The 22,056-nt window shown below is 30.3% G+C and overlaps 3 protein-coding genes across 11 annotated transcripts; all 3 read left to right on the top strand.

Moving 5' to 3' along the window:
• The first annotated feature begins 545 nt into the window (after positions 1 to 545).
• On the top strand, positions 546 to 1,506 carry LOC105852205 (protein CHLORORESPIRATORY REDUCTION 42, chloroplastic). Its single transcript, XM_012716308.3, has 2 exons — positions 546 to 1,089; positions 1,220 to 1,506. The coding sequence occupies exons 1-2, from the start codon at positions 815 to 817 to the stop codon at positions 1,326 to 1,328; spliced, it is 384 nt and encodes a 127-aa protein (XP_012571762.1). The 5' UTR covers positions 546 to 814; the 3' UTR covers positions 1,329 to 1,506.
• A 1,168-nt stretch (positions 1,507 to 2,674) lies between these two features.
• On the top strand, positions 2,675 to 9,918 carry LOC101498509 (disease resistance protein RPV1-like). Of its 6 annotated transcripts, none has more exons than XM_073368546.1 (7): positions 2,675 to 3,001; positions 3,086 to 3,172; positions 4,320 to 4,839; positions 5,958 to 7,074; positions 7,180 to 7,482; positions 7,873 to 9,304; positions 9,456 to 9,918. In XM_073368546.1, the coding sequence occupies exons 3-6, from the start codon at positions 4,343 to 4,345 to the stop codon at positions 9,271 to 9,273; spliced, it is 3,318 nt and encodes a 1,105-aa protein (XP_073224647.1). In that variant the 5' UTR covers positions 2,675 to 3,001; positions 3,086 to 3,172; positions 4,320 to 4,342; the 3' UTR covers positions 9,274 to 9,304; positions 9,456 to 9,918. The 6 variants fall into 6 exon arrangements, with proteins under 6 accessions (XP_073224647.1, XP_012571760.1, XP_073224646.1 ...); XM_012716306.3 differs by having other exon boundaries at positions 4,315 to 4,839; XM_073368545.1 differs by having other exon boundaries at positions 4,310 to 4,839.
• Positions 9,919 to 14,219: 4,301 nt separating this feature from the next.
• On the top strand, positions 14,220 to 19,772 carry LOC101497758 (disease resistance protein RPV1). 4 transcript variants are annotated; one of them, XM_073369246.1, is made up of 7 exons: positions 14,220 to 14,465; positions 14,667 to 14,833; positions 15,382 to 15,894; positions 16,253 to 17,369; positions 17,478 to 17,780; positions 17,991 to 19,396; positions 19,560 to 19,772. In XM_073369246.1, exons 3-6 carry the CDS (start codon positions 15,398 to 15,400, stop codon positions 19,362 to 19,364), a joined length of 3,291 nt encoding a protein of 1,096 aa, XP_073225347.1. In that variant the 5' UTR covers positions 14,220 to 14,465; positions 14,667 to 14,833; positions 15,382 to 15,397; the 3' UTR covers positions 19,365 to 19,396; positions 19,560 to 19,772. The 4 variants fall into 4 exon arrangements, with proteins under 4 accessions (XP_073225347.1, XP_012571780.1, XP_012571779.1 ...); XM_012716326.3 differs by lacking the exon at positions 14,667 to 14,833; XM_012716325.3 differs by lacking the exon at positions 14,667 to 14,833 and having other exon boundaries at positions 15,377 to 15,894.
• Positions 19,773 to 22,056: the final 2,284 nt, after the last annotated feature.

Raw genomic sequence — 22,056 nt, 5'->3', positions numbered from 1 at the left:
TCTTGTCATTTTTTGTGCTGATGAAAACTATTTTTCTTTAAAATTCAAAATAAAAATAGAACACAATTAACAGTGTTTTAGAAGGTCACTCGAGGGTTCTCTAAGAACATGTTTGATTCCATTTCATTTTATTTTAAACAACTTTACCAAATTATATATTCGATTTCATGATATCTCTTTCTATCAATCTAAATAGGCAAATATAGTTAATAGTTTGTTTATTTCATATATTATTTTTTTACATTGTATAAAAGTTTATATTTTTTTTTAAAGTTTTTTATGTAAAGTAGAAAAAAAATTTTATGACCATAAAAAATATTTTTAAATGTTTTTGTCTCATTCACCACACTCATTATAATAAGATTATTACTAGTATTTCAAAAAAGTTTTCAAGTAGTTTTTCATTATAATCATATTTCATATTTTTTTCTTCAAAATTTTAAACAAATACATTGAAAGTAAAATAAAGTTTTTTCTTTTATAGAAATGAGATTCTTTTTACATATAAACTATGAGAAGTGTCTTTCATAGTAGGTATTTCATTCTGTCTTGTTTTCCATGACTAGAGTGCTCGCTAAACCAATAAAAAATAACCAAATATAACATTATCTAACAAATTTTATCTTTTACAATATCTCTCTATCCTAATTTCCTTCCTCACACATACACTGCAAATGAATGAGCTTTGACAAACACTTTGAACCAAACCAATTTCCAAAACATTGAAACCACAAATCAGATTGAGGTTGCAACAAAACATTACAAGGTTCAATTTTTGAGTACTATATATTAAAGGGTTATTACAAAAGCAAGCATGTCTTTGTCTCTTTCATGTGCTATCACAAAGCCAATTTCAAAGTTCCATAACAGCTTCAAATATCAACAACAAAAACCAAATACTACAGTAACATTGGTGAGGTGTGAATCAAAAGAGTCATCAGAAGAGAATGAGTTGTTAGAAAAACGTTCAAAGTTGGATAAAGGGTCTCCTGTTATTATCATTGAAGCTCCAAAGATGATAAAGACTGCAGCTTCTGTCCCTTGCCTCAGGGTTAATTCTGGCTTAGTAAAACCTGGCGATGTTGGAAGGTATATTTCACTTCATCTCTTAAGTTTTCAACATTTCTTTTATTTCATTCTTTGTTTGACACTGATATATAATTCTGTGAGCATCAAATAAAATGGCAATAGTGTAATTATTATATATTACTTTATGCAGAATTGTTTCAAGAAAGCCAAAAGATGTGTGGGCAGTGCGGCTTAGCATTGGAACTTATCTTATTGATGGGAAATATTTCAAGCCCTTAGATCTGGCTGAGTATAGCTGAATGACACAAATTGCTCTTTCTGGACTTTATTTGCCAACTACTAGGTGGCTTTTTGGCAATATAATATTTTGCTATGTTGTATAAATTAGTAACCTACTATTAATCGGTATGTTATTATAAGTTTCTTTTGCAATTTTTAAATCTATTGAAAAAAGAGAATACCTTTGATTTTGTGTTATTCTGGATCGCGAGGCTTAAACCATCAACAAGTGATTAATGTACTTGCAAAATGAAGTATTAAAATATGAATGAATTCTTATCGGCTAATCTCTTCAATTTTTTTGCAAAGGCTAATATTAGACTATGTGATATTCACGTTGTTTTGTAAGAAACACTGAAATTGTAACGAAAATGGAAGGGACAAGATTTTTTTAGGCACAATAAGCAAAATTGAAGGGATAAGTTAGTCTCTCACATAATAAGAAAGGTTCGCTTGCATTGAAACTAAGCGATAAAAATTCATGTGGTTTGAATGAACATAATTGATGTGAACATCAATCATTTAATTTAAAATACACAATCAACATAAAAGATTACCTAAAAATAGAAAAAACTTGAAAAAAGGGTTTATTGAGATTTTTGCGAATATTAAATATACAAATGTATTTTTTATTCAACATTTATGATAAAAGAAAACATCACTTTCCATAATACCAATACATGAATAACTTTATCCCAACTCATAGCATGTTTAGAAGATTATAAAGAAATCTTCATCATGTTTAAGAATAAAATATCAATAAATTATGTGATTATAATAATTCAATATAGGAAGAAGATAGAAACAAAAAAAGCAAATGCTTAGAGATTTTAAAAATTATTTAGGACCAAATGGTTCCTAAATATTAATAGAGACCAAAATATGCATGGAATTCCTAAGACGCGGCCAACCAAATACATATAGAGTCCACGTAATCACTTTTACATTTAGAAAATAAAAATAAAAATAAAAATGAGTATCTAAATTTTTTTGATACAAAGACTAACAAAGTTCTATTAATTTATGTGAGGATTAAAAATTGAATTTTTTTTCCCTCATATTAATTAACCTATATTCTGTAATTTTTCGGATAAAAGAGTGACATTTCACTAAAAATTGTAATCCAGTTGCGATAGGTAAATTAACCTTGCGTCTTGGTTTAACAATGATAAAAATTAATTTTAAATAAATTAATTTTAATTAAAAGTAAATTAAATATAAAGTGAACAAGTATGTTAAAATAATAAAACTGAGTTGAACAATAAAATTTTAAATTTTAGTGTAAAAATTACAGTCTAACAACTATAAATTCTAACTTTGTTTGTTGAATGTTACAAAATTAATTCAACTCCACCACACCCAAAAATACCAAAAACAATTTCTCACTCCAGAATTGATTTTGACCCTACACAATTATGGACTTCAATATAGTTGCCAAAGTCTCCGAAGTGAATATGCAAGGGACAAAGGAAACGCGTTCATTGAATATTCCAACCAAATAATTTTCAGATTTTAATTTCTGCTATATAAAGCATTACGAGAAACGCACATCCACAATTTCAACTGCTACCAAATTCATCCCGTTTGTATCTTAATACTAATAATAACATTCTTTTGTCATCAGATTCAGCCTCAAATTCAATGCCTGATTAATTTTCCTTATTTTTCTGCTGCATTGCATCATATTCAACAGGTAATTTGCTTTACCTTTTTTGCTAGCAATAGCATAGTCAATTCTTCACTTTTATTATTATAATTAGTGTTTGTTGCAGTGAAGAATCTGAGTGTTGAGTATTTTTCTCATCTCATCTCTTACAACTTACAAGAAAGCTGGATTGATTAATTGGAACTGTCTTTGGTACTGGTATGATCTTTTTCATTCTCTTTTGTTTTTACTGAAAACAAATGATTCACAAAATACTCTGTTTTCTTCCTGAAAAAAACAGCCCTAGAAGAGAAATCAATGCATGCATTTAACTTCAAAATGTGGTTCATTGTTTCAAAATATTATGGTCCGCATTATTATTAATCTTGATGTATTTGGGTTTGTGTGAGAAACCTACTCAACTTGAAGCATGTTCCGGATAAAATAAAGAGTTTAATTGTTTAAAAAGTTTTACATAAATAAATCATTTTCCTTCCAATAATTTAGAATTAAGTTGCTCGATTGTTTTTAGTTTGTCTTAACTGGTTGCGATTAGAAAATATAATGATGTCTTCAAAGTGAGATGTATATATGTGCACAATCGGATTACATTCAACTGTTTGATTTCATATCTGAAGTCCATCATATAATATTGAGAACAAGTATCCATAATACATCTATCTTCTATTTATTTCAAGAAAAATCTTCCTCGAATGAGAGGTGATGTGATGTAATTTCATAACTCTATTTCTAGACATCTATTATATCAGAGCATCGAACTTTATTAGGGACTAACTCATCTTTATCTATGTCATATACTCCAATATTTCCATCTTCTACCTTCATTCTATTTTGTTTTACCAATAACACAAACCTTTTCACTTGCTCATCCAATTAAGTATAATGATTCCATACACTTAATTTCAACTCTAATCTATCAATGACTCTTCAATACACTTAAACCTTTGATTGCTCATCAAACTTTTCATTTCTATATCTCATACAAAAAAGAACAAACCATCCAATATCTTCAAAGCACACTATAAGTCTTTCATTTGGTTCAAGTCACTTACCAATAATAAAGTTATTATGAAATATAACCAAATCACACTCATTTGTGTGATATATTCTCAGTTTATATATACTTCAATTATATTGTTCGTTGTCAATTATTGTTGAAGATTATATATAACTATCATCACGTAGGAGGTGAGTTTTTTTTCCTATGATGTTGAATGGTCTCTCATAATTTTTTTTTTATAATTAAAAAATACAAATCATAATCGAAACATCTAATTTTTTTATTTATTTACAAGTTTAAACGTAAAACATTTTTTGAGTGTCAGTTATGATTAGTGCAGTGCAGCATTTGGAAATTTTATAATTGCTATGGAGCAAATGATGGGTGCTTCTTCTTCTTCTTCGGCAATATCTTTGAAATTATTTGATGTTTTTATTAGCTTTCGAGGTGAGGATACTCGTAAAAAATTCACAAGTCATCTTTATAATGCTATGAGCAAGAAAGTTATAACCTTTATAGACGACAGTGAGCTTGAAAAAGGAGATGAGATCTCCTTATCATTAATTAAATCAATTGAGGAGTCACATGCATCTATAGTCGTCTTCTCAAAAGACTATGCTTCTTCAAAATGGTGCTTGAATGAACTCATCAAGATTCTACAATGCAAGAAAGATCAGGGACAAATTGTGATACCTGTTTTCTACGAAGTAGATCCATCACATGTGAGGAATCAGATTGGGACTTATGGGCAAGCCTTTGCAAAACATGAGCGAGATTTGAAGCACAACAAAGACAAGTTGCAGAAATGGAAAAATGCTCTCACTGAAGCAGCCAATTTAGCTGGGTGGCACTCTCAAAATTACAGGTATATAAAATGAACTATCCACCTTTGTTCAGGTCATGACTTGTCTGTTTATTTCTAATATACTACTTCAATGTGCATCTTTTGTTTTCTATTTTGTATTTTTGATTATGGATAATATATTATATATTTTGTTTAACTCAAAACATAACAAACATAATTGGAGAAAGAGAAGGCATTGGGCTCTCCATAGTCTTCTTGACTCATCTATTAGTGGTTAATGCCTCATTAGGCTGTCGATGGAGAAAAAGAAGGCATAACAATAGCAATGATTAGTAATGGACAGTGAGAGTCTTTGTTTAATAAATATTGGGTTGCTCATGGGAAAAAAAAGATCAGAGAGGATGGGGAGTGCACGGGATGAGAAGTTAAGGGAGAACTGACAGGCTTGGCTCAAGCAATATTTGTTGCTTTGCAGTGTGCAAATGTGTGTTTTAATTATAGTTGTATTAATTGAAAAATAAATAAATATGCAAAGTAATAGATTTACCGAAGTCACAATGGTTTTCTCTGTATGGCTTTCTCTTATGGTATCTTATCTCATCTCTCAGAAAATACACTAAAGTCACAGTGACTTTCCCACTTTAGAGAATCCATTTAAGTGGTCTGAGAAATCCGTGTTGATACTAACTTGGTCTTACTAGGTTTCCATTGTCTGTCTAAATAACAAATAATATGCTATGCATATGAAAGTAATATATATGGGAATATAAGTAGTGATTTTTGTGTACTCATTTAGAAGTTTATGTTTTAGAGAACTTAATTTATTTTGAACCGGAGTTCAAGTAAGCACATTCAAACATTGATATCTTTGTTGTATCATCAATCATGCATAGTCATATCTCACAATTTAAAGAATATGTACTAATCACACTATTAGGCTATATTTTTACTTCCAAACTTTTAATACTATGCAAGTGGATAGTATTAAACCTTCTTTGGTAATTTACTTTGGAAAATCATTATAGAAAAAAATAGAACATTCATTATATTCTGTCTTTGGATTTTCATTTCACGAAATCTACTTTTTGTTTCTTTCTTGCTCTACCATGTTTATGTTATTATTATTATTTGCACAAAAAGAATGTTGACCTTCTTCCCACTCTCCTTATATATGGTAGGATTGAATCCAACTTCATTGAAGATATCGTCGAAGATGTTTTGAAAAAATTGAATCGTAGCCACCCATTTAAAGTTAATAAGGAACTTGTTGGAATTGAGAAAAAGTATGAAGAGACTAAATCGTTATTGAAAATTGGGTCAAATGATGTTAGAACCCTTGCATTATGGGGCATGGGTGGCATAGGAAAGACCACTCTAGCTAAAGATTTATATGCTCAATTGTGTTCTCAATTTGAACATCATTGCTTCCTCGAAAATGTAAGGGAAGAGTCAACCAGATGTGGACTCAATGCTGTACGCAACAAACTTTTTTCCACATTGTTGGAGCTTCGTGTTGATGCACCTTATGTAGAAACTCCAATTTTCATGAGAAGACTTGCATGTGAAAAAAGCTTCATTGTGTTGGATGATGTGGCAACCTTAGAGCAAGCAGAAAATCTTAACATAGATAATCAATGCTTGGGACAGGGTAGTAGAGTCATTATAACAACTAGAGATAAGCAGATATGTAGTCAATTTGATGAATGTGAAATATATGAGGTCAAGGAATTGGACCATGATGAATCTCTCCAGCTATTCTGTTTGAAAGCTTTTGGAGAAAAACGTCCTAAAGTTGGATATGAATATCTATCAAAACGAGCAATCGGCTATTGCAGAGGCAATCCTTTGGCTTTAAAAGTTTTAGGTGCACATTTTCGAACAAAAAGCAAAGAAGCGTGGGAAAGTGAATTGGAAAAGCTAAAAAAGATTCCAAATGGGAGAATTCATGAGATGTTAAAATTGAGTTTCGATGACTTAGATCGTACTCAACAAGACATATTCCTGGATATTGCATGCTTCTTCTCCCTGATAGGTGAGTTGTATGGGGATCGTGAGACTTGCCGAGATCACCTAGTATGTCTATTGGATGCTTGCAATTTCTTTGCAACAAGTGGGATTGGAGTCCTTTTGGATAAATCACTCATAACTTGTCTAGATCCTAATTTCATAGACATGCATGATTTGTTAATAGAAATGGGGCTAGAGATTATTAAGCAAGAATCTCCAAAAGACCCCGGAAGAAGAAGTCGATTGTCGGATCCCGAGGAAGTGTATGATGTATTAAAATATAACAAGGTAAGTGGTCAATTCAATGCATGTATATATTTGATTATGAAATGTAAGCAAGATAAATATGTGTGTCAACCTTTTCTAATTAATATTCTAAATTTTGTTTGTCAGGGAACTGAAGTAGTTGAAGTTATAATATTAGATATTTCTGCAGTAGCGAATCTATACTTGAGCTCTGATTCCTTTAAATGGATGACCAACTTAAGATATTTGAAAATCACAAATATAGCTTTTGAGGGAAAACCCTACTCTGTGTACCTCCCTGACGGGCTTGGGTGGTTGTCTGATAAATTGAGGTACCTTCATTGGGATGCATTTCCACTTGAGTCTTTGTCATCAACCTTTTGTTTTGGAAGGCTTGTAATACTTAACATGTGCAATAGCAAGCTTAAAAAGCTTTGGGATGGAATTCAGGTACAAATTTATTATTGTGTTTAGATATACTTGTTATTGGTAGTTTGTAGTGGTGCATTCGTATTATCTTATTCATAGAGTCGTGCCACTTGCATGGTTAAATGGCGGCCATGGCGCCGCCATGTCACGGCAGATTTTTGGACAACCGCCGTAGGTAATTTGTGAAGAAATGCCCGCCATGGCGGCACCATAGGCCACAATGGCGTCTGTATATGGAGGATGTTTGGCCCTCCACCATCCGCTATCGACAACACTGGCCACAACTAGGCTGACACCCCTCTGTTCTATTTATACTTATTTGTGTTTAGATTCTCTTTTAGTTAAGAATCATGCATGATTATGAGTGAGTTTATGATTTCTAAACAATGTGATGTTTCTTTCTTCCTCCAGAAGCTTGACAATTTAAAGATAATTAAGCTTGATGATTCCATAGACCTGATTGAGGTCCCAGACTTATCATGGGCACCAAATATTGAAGTAGTGTCACTTTCTAATTGTGTGAGCTTGTGTCGGCTCCATCCATCCATTTTTGCTGCCCCCAAGCTTACAACTCTTTATTTAGAAGGTTGCGAAAACATTGAAAGCTTGAAAACAAACATTCATTCAAAATCTCTCCAATCACTTGATCTCACTGGTTGTTCATCTCTAGTGGAATTTTTGGTGACATCAGACGAAATGGTTTGGTTGTCCTTAAGTGGAACTGCTATACATGAATTGGCATCATCAATTTGGCACAATAGCAAACTTGTTCATCTCGTTCTATCAAAATGTAAGAAGCTTAACATTGTTGGGAAGAAGTTATCAAATGATCCACGAATGGGGCCTCTTAAAATACTGGACCTTTCTGGATGCACACAAATCAATACGTCGAATCTGTGGTACATCTTTGATGGCCTGCGATCTTTAAAAGAACTCGATTTGAGAAAATGTTGCAATTTAGAAGCTCTCCCTGACAACATCCTAAACAATTCAATGTTGGAAATGCTTCATTTAGATGAATGCAGGAAACTTAAGTCCCTACCAAAGCTTCCTGCATCGTTGCGAGAATTGACAGCCGTTAACTGCACTTATCTGTACACCGACTCCATTCAACGATCCATGCTTGAAAACATGTTACATAGACAACACACCAACTCTGGGTATATATCAAATTATGTTCATGAATTATCTGTACTTCCAGGAGCCCATGTTCCGGGCGAGTTTGATTTTCATAAAACAGAAGCTTCAATAGCTATTCCTCATATTCCAAAATTTGGCCTGTCCGCTTTCATTTTTTGCGTCATTCTTTCTGAGGGCTTAAATGTTAATTACGAAAATGTTCGTTGTACTATCTATGAACATGGAAAAGAAGTACACCAATGTAATGTACGTTGTGGGAGTGGGACATTAATTTCAGACCATGTATTATTGAACTGCTGGTGTGATAACTCTAAATCGGTGGAATTGGGGAGTGAAAGTGGAGGTGATCATTACAACCTTTCATTTGAATTCAAACATTATGTTTATGAAGAGAAACTGTGGTCAACTAAGGGGATAAAGGGTTGTGGGGTCATCAGTGTTTATGGCTTGGAACTTAAGTTAGGGATGGATGGTAAAAACAGTAGCAGAGATGATATCATTGAATTACAGTCCAATGATCAAGTATCTGATGAGTCTGATCAACATTTGAAATTTGATATTGATGAGTTACAACACCGGGCGTTTGGAGCGGAAGTTAGAGGCTCGGACGATAAAAATGAAGATGACCAACAACAGCTTCTTATTCCCCCAAAGAAGAGGAGGATAACTTGAATGATAAATCTTCTCGTGAATGTTCAAATTAGTATGAATCTTCATCTGTTCCTAATTTTAAATTCCTTACTTAAATAACTTTTTTTTTAAAAAATAAAAGAATTTTTAATCTTCGAGTGAAGAAATTAATTCCTTGAAACATAATCATGATGATATCATATTCTAATTTTTTTTTTCTTCAGATAAATAGCAATAGCATTGTGTCGAAACAATACATTGAACATGTCTTTTGTTGAAGCACCTACTAGAAGAGTCAAAACGTCTATTTCTCTTGTTTTTCAAGCAAAAAGACAAGACAACATGGTAACTTTTATTTAATATTCCTTGTTGATTATTAATATAAAGTTGTATGCTTTTAATAAATTCACCATTTCAATGTGAAAGTGATTGGACAAAGAATAAGGATAATTGGAGTAGTTAAGAGTTAGTAAATTTATGAATTAGTTAGGTGATCGTTAAGAATTGTTATTTTGATTATTATTAGAAAGTCTTTATATAGCTCTCAATTGGTAGACGGGAGGTAGAGTGCTCTAGTGAGAAAGGTGAGTGCTCCTTTGGTGTAGTCAATGTTATCATCTTCATTATTAATCTTTGTATATCCTCTTTCAATCTCACTATATGACTAAGAAATAATCCTTATTTTTATTTCTTTGAATCTTATTTTTACACCATTATTCTAAGAATTATTTCTTGTACAAGTAAATGATTCTAACCGAAAGTACAACGATACCATTGTAGAAATCTTCCTAATTATTTATTGTATTCTTTCATATTTTGCATTAGTTGGTATAAATCAACAATGATTGTATGCAGTAACAGATTTGGGAGCAGGGACCACGGGAACTATTTTTTATTTTGTTTTTATTTTTTTTATATATATAATAACTATATATTGTTAGTTAATGTTTTTACATATAATAACAATAGATTATCAAAATAATATTGATAAATTATTAAAATATCTTTAGGATATTTTTTTAATTATATATATATATATAATAACCATATATTATCAATTATTTTTTATATGTATAATAACGATAAATTATCAAAATAATAGTGATAAATTATTAAAATTTCCTCAAACTTCTATTGTTCAATTTGTTCTCTCTCCCGTAGAATTTATACTAATAAAATTAATACAATAAGTTATATATATATATATATATATATAGATAAACTACTTAATATCAATCTTGAATAGACAAACTCTAACACTCTACTTAACAGTTCAACTATTATCTATTAGCACACTTTTACATGTTAACCATTGATATATGATATAGTGAGATACTATTTTTTAATTGGAAATTGTTTTAATTAATATGTGTATTTTGTTAGGAGTGACGTGATGTTTAAACATAAGAAAGTTTTCGACAAAATAAAAATCGTAAAATGAATATATTTTATTTGATTGAATTGTGCGAAGTTCTAAAAACTTGTGTGACTTATGAAAATTGTAAAATTTGTGAGAATTGAAATTTCAACTTTTGCAATTTGTCTACTGGGTATGAATTATGTGAAACTCTAAAAAGAAACTATATAACTTTATAGAATTTCAATTATAATATTTTAGTTAATACTTGTCCTTCTCCCGATATTTTGTGCAAGATCCGCCACCGATTGTATGTTTGTTTTTTATTCATGGTACTCTTTTTTCTTTGAGAGGTTATTCATGACACTTTTATGCATTTTTTATGGCGCAAGTTGTGACATTCGGCCATTTATTTATTTTTAATTAATTATCAACCAAATTAGGGTGGGACTTTATACACAAATGAAGGATATGATATTATGGTTCCGATAATAATTTAGAGCTTGTATTTTAGAGATGCTTAAAAAACACAAAACTTAATTGTATTTGTTTATCACATAAAAGTTATTGTATTTATTTATTTCTTTTAAACATTCAAAATTGTCTTTAATCAATTTTTACTTAGTTTTCTAGATCATTTATAAGTTTATTGATGCGTTAAGTGAGCCGTTTTTCTCCTTCACGCATGCGGCCATTTTTGTTTTTGTGTGTTTATTTATTGCTTTTTAGTATTTAAGGTACATTAATTTTGAAATGTATGTAAGAAATGAATTAAGCTAATAAATTGTGAAGTGTCCAATACTAACTACTACTTTATATGATATTTAAATAACAAAGATTCTATCAAATACTAACCACCGTCTAAGTGACTATGGACAATCAGACTATGACAATATGCTTATCATGTTTATGAGTTGATAATTTGGTTAATAGTAGATTACTTTATAAACTCTTGTAAGCATGTGATTTAGCATTTTTGCAGACTTAAATATCAAATAGAATGACAATAAAAAAAAAGCGAATTTTTTTGAGAGTGATTGAAGAATTGTTGTAAGGTGGGAGAACAGTAAAACCGAACCATTTTTTTTAAAACTTGCATTGAAGAAATAGAGACCAGTAAAAATCATGACAAACATAAATGAAAGAAAGGTAGGTAGGGAGATAATAGGTAAAAAGAAGAGATAGAGACGTGAAAGAGAGAAAAATTAGTGTATTTAAAAAAATCATGTCCGATAATTTTATAGTTTAAAAAATTACTTTTATAAAATTATATATAAATTAATTTACATATCACAAAAATTACTCTACGTGATAGGTGATGACTTTTGCCATATAATAACGTGGTAGGTGATGACTTTTGCCGTATAATAGTTTGGGTGCAGCGGCCGATTTTTTTTGCGGAGCATCCCGTCTTTTTTATTTTTTATTTTTATTTATTTTTTTATATATAATAATTATATATTATGAATTATTTTTTATATATATAATAACGATAGATTATCACAATAACAATAATAAATTATTAAAATATTCTCAAATCTCCATAGTTTTGCGAGACTAACATTTTATTTTGCCTCCCCCTCTCCACTTATCTACCATTCTCTTTCTTAGAATTTATACTAATAAAATCTAATAAAATTAATACAACAAGCTCTCTATAGGTATAGATAAACTACCTAATATCGAAGGATAAACTAACTAATTTCGAATAGACAAACTCTAACACTCTAGTTAGCGACTCAACTATTAATTATTAGCAAACTTTTACATGTTAACCATTGATATATAATATAGTGAGTTACTATTTTTTTAATCGGAAGTTGTTTTAATTAATATGTGTTTTCGTATGAGTGAAACGATGTTTAAACATAAAAAAATTGATGCATTTTTTAAAGAAGAAAGTTTTCGACAAAATGAAAATAGTAAAATGAATATATTTTATTTGATTGAATTGTGTGAAGTTCTAAAAACTTGTGTAAATTGTGTGACTTGTGAAAATTGTGTGACATGTGAAAATTGTAAAATTTGTGAGAATTGAAATTCTAACTTTTGCAATTTGTCTACTGTGTATGAATTGTGTGAAACTCTAAAAAAAAACTATATGACTTTTAAGAATTTCAATTATAATATTTTAGTTAATTCTTATCACTCCCCGACTCCTCTCGATATTTTGTGTAAGATTAACTACTGTTTGACTGTTTCTTTTTTCAACTAGATTGATTCATCCGGACGTGAAAAATATACCTTTAGATTAATTAATTTAGACAAAATTTGGATTTTTGAGATGATTTGGGGTGGGAAAAGAAGTTTTCTAATATTTTTATTGTATTGTGTAAATTAGTTAAGCAAACTATTACTCCAATATTTTTTTTTGTCTTAGAAGATATGATAAATTCCACCATAATTAACTCTTACACAACTATGAAGTCTCAAGTTCAAACCCGAGAAAAACAATATCAGTATTTGTCAGTTGAATTAAGACTTCATGACTATTACTCGGTATTTTATTATAACTTTCATTTGCAATTTTTAAATATATTGAAAAAAGATAGTAGATTTTAGTACATTGATTTTGTATTATCTTGATGTTGAGACACTTCGACACCGCATCTCTATCTAAAATCTTAAGTTATTAGATATATGTGTTATTTTGTTTATATATACAACATTTAATTATTCAATAGTCGATGTAAGATTTACTGACTTACACTTAAACCTAAGACTAAAGACTTAAACCATCAATGATGATCACTCTGCTTGCAAAATGAAACTAATAAAAAACATGAGCAAATTCTCATTTGGTACGTTCACATAAAATATAGAACCTAAGTTAATCCTTTAAAAAATTAAGGACACTTAGTCTATGGACCAGAGTAAATTACTAAACTATCTTTTAAGTGATTTTGTAGACTATTAAATGAATTAAAAGACATTTACGTTCTTTGGTAAGAGACACTGAAACTATAAAAAAAATAAAATTAAAGGAACAGATATTTTTACGCAAGATAAACAAAATTGAAAGCACCAGGTTTTTTTTTAGGAAAAATTGAAGGGACAAGTTAGTCCCTCATAAAATAAAAAAGCTCATTTTAGTCTATTACATCGAAATTTCAACAATAAAAACTCAGTTGTTTGGATGAACATCACTGATATGAACAATAATCTTTTAATTTTAAAAAACAGCCATATAAAAGATTTTTATAAAATAAGAACACCCTTAAAAAGGTAGGTATGTTTATTTAGAATATACCAATGTATTTTATATCCCACATTTGCATTCAAGGAAAACACTTTTCATAGTACCAACACATGAATAACTTTCATCCAGCTCATGACATGTTTGGAAAGTGATGAAGAAGTCTTCTATGAGCATATTGTGTGATTTTAATCATTCAATATAAGAAGAAGATAAAATCTTCTAATTTAGAGACTTAAATATCTTTGAATATTACTTTTATATAGAGACTTAAATATCAATGAGATTTCTCTTAATTACACGTGGTACGAAAAACATTGATAGAAAGACTTTCAAAATTCGATTTATCTATGGATTAAAACATTGATACAATTAAACTAAAAAAATTGAACGCAATACAGTTGTGACATGTAAATTAAATACGGTGGCACAATGGGAACGCGTTGGTTGGTGAGTGAGAAGAGGAGACTACTATGTGTGCGCGTCAAAAAGCAAGTCATATTTTAACGTCACTTTTATCTGCTATATATAAACTACTTGCTAATTGATCTAGTTCGTTTGTTAATTAACATAATAATAACATAACTTTCTTGTTCCTCTTGGCTAAATGAGTAATTTCTTCTCATCACCATCAATGCCTGATTAATTATTTTCCCTTATTTTCTGGTGCATCATCAACAGGTAAATAATTAATTAGCTTTACCTTTTTTCTGCTAGTATTCATCTCCTCACTTTTATTATTATAATTAGTGTTTGTTGCAATGAAGAATCTGTGTGTTGAGTACTATTTTTCTCATCTAATTGGGACTGTTTGTGTGTTTTCTATGACACCGGTGATAATTTGAAAATAAATAAGTAAATTGAACTTAATTACATGTGTAGATGTCTAATACCAACATGTGTTGGATACCACATACACCTTCAATAAGAAGTGTCCGTACTGCAAACATTTTTACTCGAAGACAAATGATTAAGAAAATACTCTGTTTTCTTCCTGAAAATCAGCCCTAGAAGAAAAATCATGCATGCATTGAACTTCAAACTGTGAGGTGATAGTTTCAAAATATTAAGGTCTGAATAATTACTATTAATCTGTGTTGGGTTTGTGTATTCAACTTGAAGCATGTTCTGGATAACATAGAGTTTAATTGTCTAAAATATTTTATTAACAGATTTTATCTTATCAATGAATCACAACTAATTACTTGTTTGATTTTTGAAATATTATGATTAAAGTAAATACTGTTGATGATCTAAATGAAGTTGCTCGATTGTTTTTAGTTTGTCTTAATTGGTCGCGATGAGAAAATATAATGATGTCTTCAAAGTGAAATGTGTGTGTGCGCGTGCGCATCCGCGAGTTTACAATCGAATTACATTAAACTGTTTGATCTGATATCTGAAGTCCAAAATATAATATTGAGAACAAGTATCAAGAACACATTTATCTTCAATCTATTTTAAGAAGAATCTTCTTCGAACGATAGTGACAAATGACATAATTTCATAACTCCATTTTCCAACAGTTTTTCCTTTTCTAATTTAAACTTAAAATGTTTTACTTTTTAGAGTGTAACATTGTGATTAAGCAGTGCAGCACTTGGAATTTTATAATGGCTATGCAACAAATGATGGGTGCTTCTTCTTCGGCGATGCCTTTGAAGAAATTCGACGTATTTATTAGCTTTCGAGGTGAGGATACTCGTAGGAACTTCACAAGCCATCTTTATGATGCTGTGAGCAATAAAGTTATAACCTTTAAAGACGACAATGAGCTTGAAAAAGGAGATGAGATCTCATCGGCATTGATCAAAGCCATTGAGGAGTCATATGCATCCATAGTCATCTTCTCAAAAGAGTATGCTTCCTCAAAATGGGGCTTGAATGAACTCATCAAGATTCTAGAATGCAAAAAAGATCAGGGACAGATTGTGATACCGATTTTCTACGAAATAGACCCATCACATGTGAGGAATCAAACTGGGAGTTACAGGAAAGCTTTTGCAAAGCATAAGAAAGATTTGAAGCACAGCAAAGATAAGTTGAAGAAATGGAAAGATGCTCTCACAGAAGCAGCCAATTTAGCTGGGTGGCACTCTCAAAATTACAGGTAAATAAAATGAACTATCCACATACCTTTTCTCTCTCAGAAAATACTCTAAAATCACAGTGACTTTCCCACCGTAGAGGATCCATTTGCACTCAAGTTGAAATCTTTGTTGTACCTGCTCCTGCATACTCATATCTCACAATTTAAAGAATATGTACTATCCCCCATTGGGATATATTTGCACATCCAAACTTTTAATACCATGCACATGGGTAGTATAAAACCTTAGTTGGTAATTTGCTTTGGAAATTCATTTCCTGAACTCTATTTTTTGTTTCTTTCTTTGGCCATAAATTTTATACAATTATTATCTGCACAACAAGAATGTTGACCTTTTTCCCCATCCTTCATATGGTAGGATTGAATCGAACTTCATTAAAGACATCGTGGAAGATGTTTTAAAAAAACTGAATCATAGACACCCATTTGAAGTTAATAAGGAACTTCTTGGAATTGAAGAAAAGTATGAAGAGACTAAATCCTTGCTGAAAATTGGGTCAAATGATGTTAGAACCCTTGCATTATGGGGCATGGGTGGCATAGGAAAGACCACTCTAGCTAAAGATTTATATGCTAAATTGTGTTCTCAATTTGAACGTCATTGCTTCCTCGAAAATGTAAGGGAAGAATCATCCAGGTATGGACTCAATGTTGTACGTAACAAACTTTTTTCGACATTGTTGGAGCTTCGTCTTGATGCAACTTATGTAGAAACTCCAATTTTCATGAGAAGACTTGCATGTGAAAAAAGCTTCATTGTGTTGGATGATGTGGCAACCTTAGAGCAAGCAGAAAATCTTAACATAAACAATAATTGCTTGGGACCAGGTAGTAGAGTCATTGTCACAACTAGAGATAAGCAGGTATGCAGTGAATTTGATGAATGTGAAATTTATGAGGTCAAGGAATTGGACGAATATGAATCTCTTCAGTTATTCTGTTTGAATGCTTTTGGAGAAAAACGTCCTAAAGTTGGATATGAAAAGCTCTCAGAAAGTGCAATTGGCTATTGCAGAGGCAATCCACTGGCATTAAAAGTTTTAGGTACAAATTTCCGTACAAAAAGCAAACAAGCGTGGGAAAGTGAATTGGAAAAGCTAAAAAAGATTCCCAATAGGAGAATTCACGATGTATTAAAATTGAGTTTTGATGACTTAGATCATACACAACAGGACATATTTCTAGACATTGCATGTTTCTTCTCCATGATGCATCAGTGGTACGAGGATCGTGATACTTGTCGAGATGACCTAATATGTCTACTAGATGCTTGCAATTTCTTTGCAGCAAGTGGGATTGAAGTCCTTATAAATAAAGCACTCATAACGTGTAAAGATTTTAATTGCATAGACATACATAATTTGTTACAAGAAATGGGACAAGAGATTGTTAAGCAAGAATCTCCCAAAAACCCCGGAAGAAGAAGTCGATTGTACGATCCTGAGGAAATTTATGATTTACTGAAATATAACAAGGTAAAAGGGATGATCCAGTGTGTGTGTGTTTGTATATATATGAAATATAAGCAAGAAAAATATGTATGACAATATTTGTTAATTTTTATTCTAAATTTTGTTTGATAGGGTACTGAAGTTGTTGAAGCTATGGTATTTGATAGTTATAAAGTTGAGAATCTACACTTGAGCTCTGATTCCTTTAAAGGAATGACTAACTTAAGATATCTTCAAATAAGAAATACATGTTTTGAGAGAAAAAGTTCCAATGTGTACCTCCCTGACGGTCTTGGGTGGTTGTCTGATAAATTGAGGTACCTTTCTTGGGATGTATTCCCACTTGAGTCTTTGCCATCAACCTTTTGCTTTGAAAGGCTTGTACAACTTATCATGTGCAAAAGCAAGCTTAAAAAGCTTTGGGATGGAATTCAGGTACCAATTAATTAATGTGTTCAGATATACTTGTTAGTTTGTTGTGGTGCATTCATATTATCTCATTCACAGAGTTGCGCCACTACTAGGCCGACATCCTTCTGATCTATATATGCTTAATTATGTTTAGGTTCTCTTTTAGTTAACTCATACATGATTATGAATGAACTTAATGATTACTATACACTGTGATGTTTCTTCTTTCTACAGAAACTTGACAATTTAAAGTTCATTATGCTAAATGACTCCAAAGACCTGGTTGAGGTCCCAGACTTATCTGGTGCACCAAATATTGAAGTAGTATCTTTGTCTTATTGTGAGAGCTTGTGTCAGCTCCATCCATCCATTCTCAATGCCCCCAAGCTTGGAGAATTACATTTAAATGGTTGCATAAACCTTGAAAGCTTGAAAACAACCACTCACTCAAAATCTCTTTATAAAATCGATCTCACTGGTTGTTCATCTCTCATTGAATTTTCGGTGACATCAGACGAAATGGTTTGGCTGTCCTTAAGTGGAACTGCTATACATGAATTGGCATCATCAATTTGGCATAATAGCAAACTGACTCATCTCTTTCTAAGAAAATGTCAGAAACTTAACATTGTTGGGAAGAAGTTATCAAATGATCCAGGAGTGATGCCTCTTAAAAAACTGGATCTTTCAGGATGCACACAAATCGATACATTGAATTTATGGCACATCCTTGATGGCTTACAATATTTAAAACATCTACATTTGAAAGAGTGCTGCAACATAGAAGCTCTCCCTGACAACATCCAAGAAAAATCAATGATGGAAAATCTTATTTTAGATGAATGCAAGAAACTTAAGTCCCTACCAAAGCTTCCCGCATCCTTGCAAAAATTGACAGCCATTAACTCTACTTATCTGAACACAGACTCCATTCAACAGACAATGCTTGAGAACATGTTACACAAACTCCACACAAAATCCATTCAAGACAGATCAAATGATTTTTATGAAATATCTTTCATTCCCGGAGGTCAAGTTCCAAGAGAGTTTGATTTTCATACAACAGAAACTTCCATAGTTATTCCTCCTATTCCAAAATTTGGTTTGTCTGCTTTCATTTTTTGTATCATTCTCTCCGAGGGCTTAAATGTGTCTTACAATGGCGTTTATTGTACTATATACGAACGCGGAAAACAAGTCCAGAAATGTTATGTAGGTGGGAGAGTGACATTAATTTCAGATCATGTTATGTTAAGTTGCCAGTATGTTAATGACGAATTGGTGGAGTTGGGGAGTGAAAGTGGAGATGATCATTACAACCTTTCATTTGAATTCAAATATTATGTTGATGAGGACGACGGAGAATTTTGGTCAACTAAGGGGATAAAGGGTTGTGGGATCTTTCCTGTATATGACCTGAAGCTTAGGTTGGAGTTGGATGGTAGAATCATTGGTAGAGATGAAATTGTTGAATTACAATCTAGTGCTCAAGTTTTTTATGAGTTTGATCAACATCTAAAACTTGATATTGAAGAGTTACAATACCGAGAAGTTGGAGTCGAAATTAGAGGCTCTAATGATGAAAATGACCAACAACAAAGAAAATGAGGATGATAAATCTTCTTTTGAATGTTCAATCGGTAAAAATCTTCCCCCACTTTCTTATTATTTGTTTTTTAAATCTAAAAATATAATTTAATACTTCAAATATAGAAATCAGTGCTTTGAAAAATATAATATATTGTAAAAAAATAATGCCAGATAAATTGCAATAACTTTGTCTTGAAACAACACATTTGACAGGTCTTTTGTTGAAGGACATGCTAGAAGAGTCAAAACTCTATTTCTCAAGCAAAATGACAACATATTGTAACTTTCATTCAACAGTATCCCTTGATGCAGTGGATTAGTAGCATAAAAGTTGTATGCTTGTATCTTTAAAAAAAAAAACAGTTGCAGGGCTTGTAATAAAGTCACCATTTCAATGTGAAAGTGCAGCTATAAAATTGTTAGGGATTTTTACCATTGCAGAAATCTTCCCAATCATTTTAGTTATGTCATTAGTCAATAATGTTTGTGTTTTCTTATTCATATTATGCATTATGATGTTGCAAAAAATTGTGACATTGGCCATTTATTTCTTTTTAATTAACTATCAAGCAAATTAGTGTGACAAGTTACAATAATGAACGATATCATATTATAGGTTAGGCTTTTGAGCCATCTATGCATGAAAAACATCCAAGTGAAGATGAATATATAAAAAAAAATCCAGATAAACCATCATTTTAATCATTGAAAATACTCAAAAAAACTCAAATTAATTCTCAAATCATCAAAATAATTTTTGAAATATATAATTTATTATTGTAAAAATCTCTGAAAGATACAAATTACTATAAAAATAGTTCATGACTATTATAACATAAAAACTAAACTAATTAATATTTTGATGATTTAACGATTAATTTAGATTTTTTACTGTGCCAAAGACCAAAATGACAATGTCCTATTAAGGACTAAAATAATGGTTTGCCACAAAAAGAATTAATTTTATTTTTTCTGTTCAAACAAAAAATTAGTAGTAGTTTATATAGGTATGTTTTTATCATACACATTTATGCAATGAATCATGACATCATTTTTTATTTGAGCTACGGTCTTGCTATAAAATATAAAATAGAATATAACTCGTGTGGGTGTAATTTGAAAAAATAAATAATAATGAGATTTTTTTAAAAGTATTATTTTTTATGACAAAAATACAAAATAATGTTGGGAACAAAAAGTAATTTTTGCTCTGATTTATTTTTTGTCCAATAATTGTATAGTATACTTTGATAATATTCAATGTATAACATAACATTTTTATTTTAAAAAAACTTTACTGTTATTTTTTTAAAAGGCTTACTAATTTAAACGGGTTTGTTTATTTTAATATTTATTTATTTATTTTAATTTAAACTTTATTAAATTGTTTGTGTGTAAGTTTTAGTATTTTTTTTAAGATGTGATAATTATATTTTTATATATTGTGGTAATTTATGGTTGCTACATTTTAATTTTTAAAATGTAATTAAAATATTGTAATGTACTTATATGCAATGAATTAAAAAAGTAACTTACAATTAAATTAAATTTGTAATAAAAATTACATTTTTTATTGTTAATTTTTTAATCATAATGATATAGATAAAGAAGTGATAAATTAAAAAAAGAAAGAATAAATTTTAGATGTGTCACGTCGTATTATTAAATTGTATAATATTATTGTGACATCAGAATTTAAAAGTTTGTTTTAATATATTATTAAATGTTAACCATGTGCAAGTAAACTTATATATTAGTGAATCTAAATATATGAATTCTTTTTTAAAATAACTATATTTTTTTTTATTATTAGAGTAAAATTTACATAAGCATCTACATGTTTTGTGCAGCTTGGTGCAACAATTTGTACATCTAAGAGTAATGTGACATTGGTTTTATTGTCGGAAGACTTGATAAAAAGCAAGAAACTCATCCTTGATGAGACATTGTGCTGTGTCATGTTCTGTATCAACAAATCACATATACATATTATCAGGAAATGTATACATGTGGTACTCCAGAAATCACGATGAAAAATATTAAATTTTAAATGAGTTTCATTTTTACCAAAATTACTTTCAATTGTATAACTCTAATTAAATATTGTAAAAAAACAAAAAAAATAATAAGATGATGCAAACTTGATGTAAATAGGATTCAACGAAGATAATTGAAGTGGAGGTGTGAGAAAAAATATGATTATGAGTGAAGATAAAAAGAGAAGTTAAGATTTAAAGAAGGTAATAAATAAGTAAAGGTATTTTGAATATTTCATTTTTAATTTTTTTTAAAGGGTGTGGTTAGTAAAAAGGGAGGGTGTAGATAGCAAAATTGATATGACATAAAAAGTACCTACACTACTTTCGTAAAATAAAAAAAGTACTTACACTAATGATATAGTGCATTCAAATTCAACAAATAGACAAATATTTTTAGATAGAAAAATGTTGGTTGCAGATATTAAACTCTAGACCTTCTCCATATAACTTATTTGGTGTCGATCAATACAATAAGTTATTGTTTCAGAAACAATTGAATTGCTTTGAAAGTTAAAATCAGTTAATAGTTGTTAGAAAATAAGTTGAGAAAACTAAAAACTCGAGGCAATTACAGTAGGATATCATATATTAGTACAAATCTTAAAAATAATGCACAGTTTCAATTCTTTTAAAAACAGAACAAATTTACAATAGTGAAAGAAAATTAAACA

Source organism: Cicer arietinum, chromosome 5, assembly GCF_000331145.2.
Source record: "Cicer arietinum cultivar CDC Frontier isolate Library 1 chromosome 5, Cicar.CDCFrontier_v2.0, whole genome shotgun sequence".
NCBI lineage: Eukaryota > Viridiplantae > Streptophyta > Magnoliopsida > Fabales > Fabaceae > Cicer > Cicer arietinum.
The sequence above is the reverse complement of the archived record's forward strand: the minus strand, read 5'-3'. Positions and strand labels throughout refer to the sequence as shown.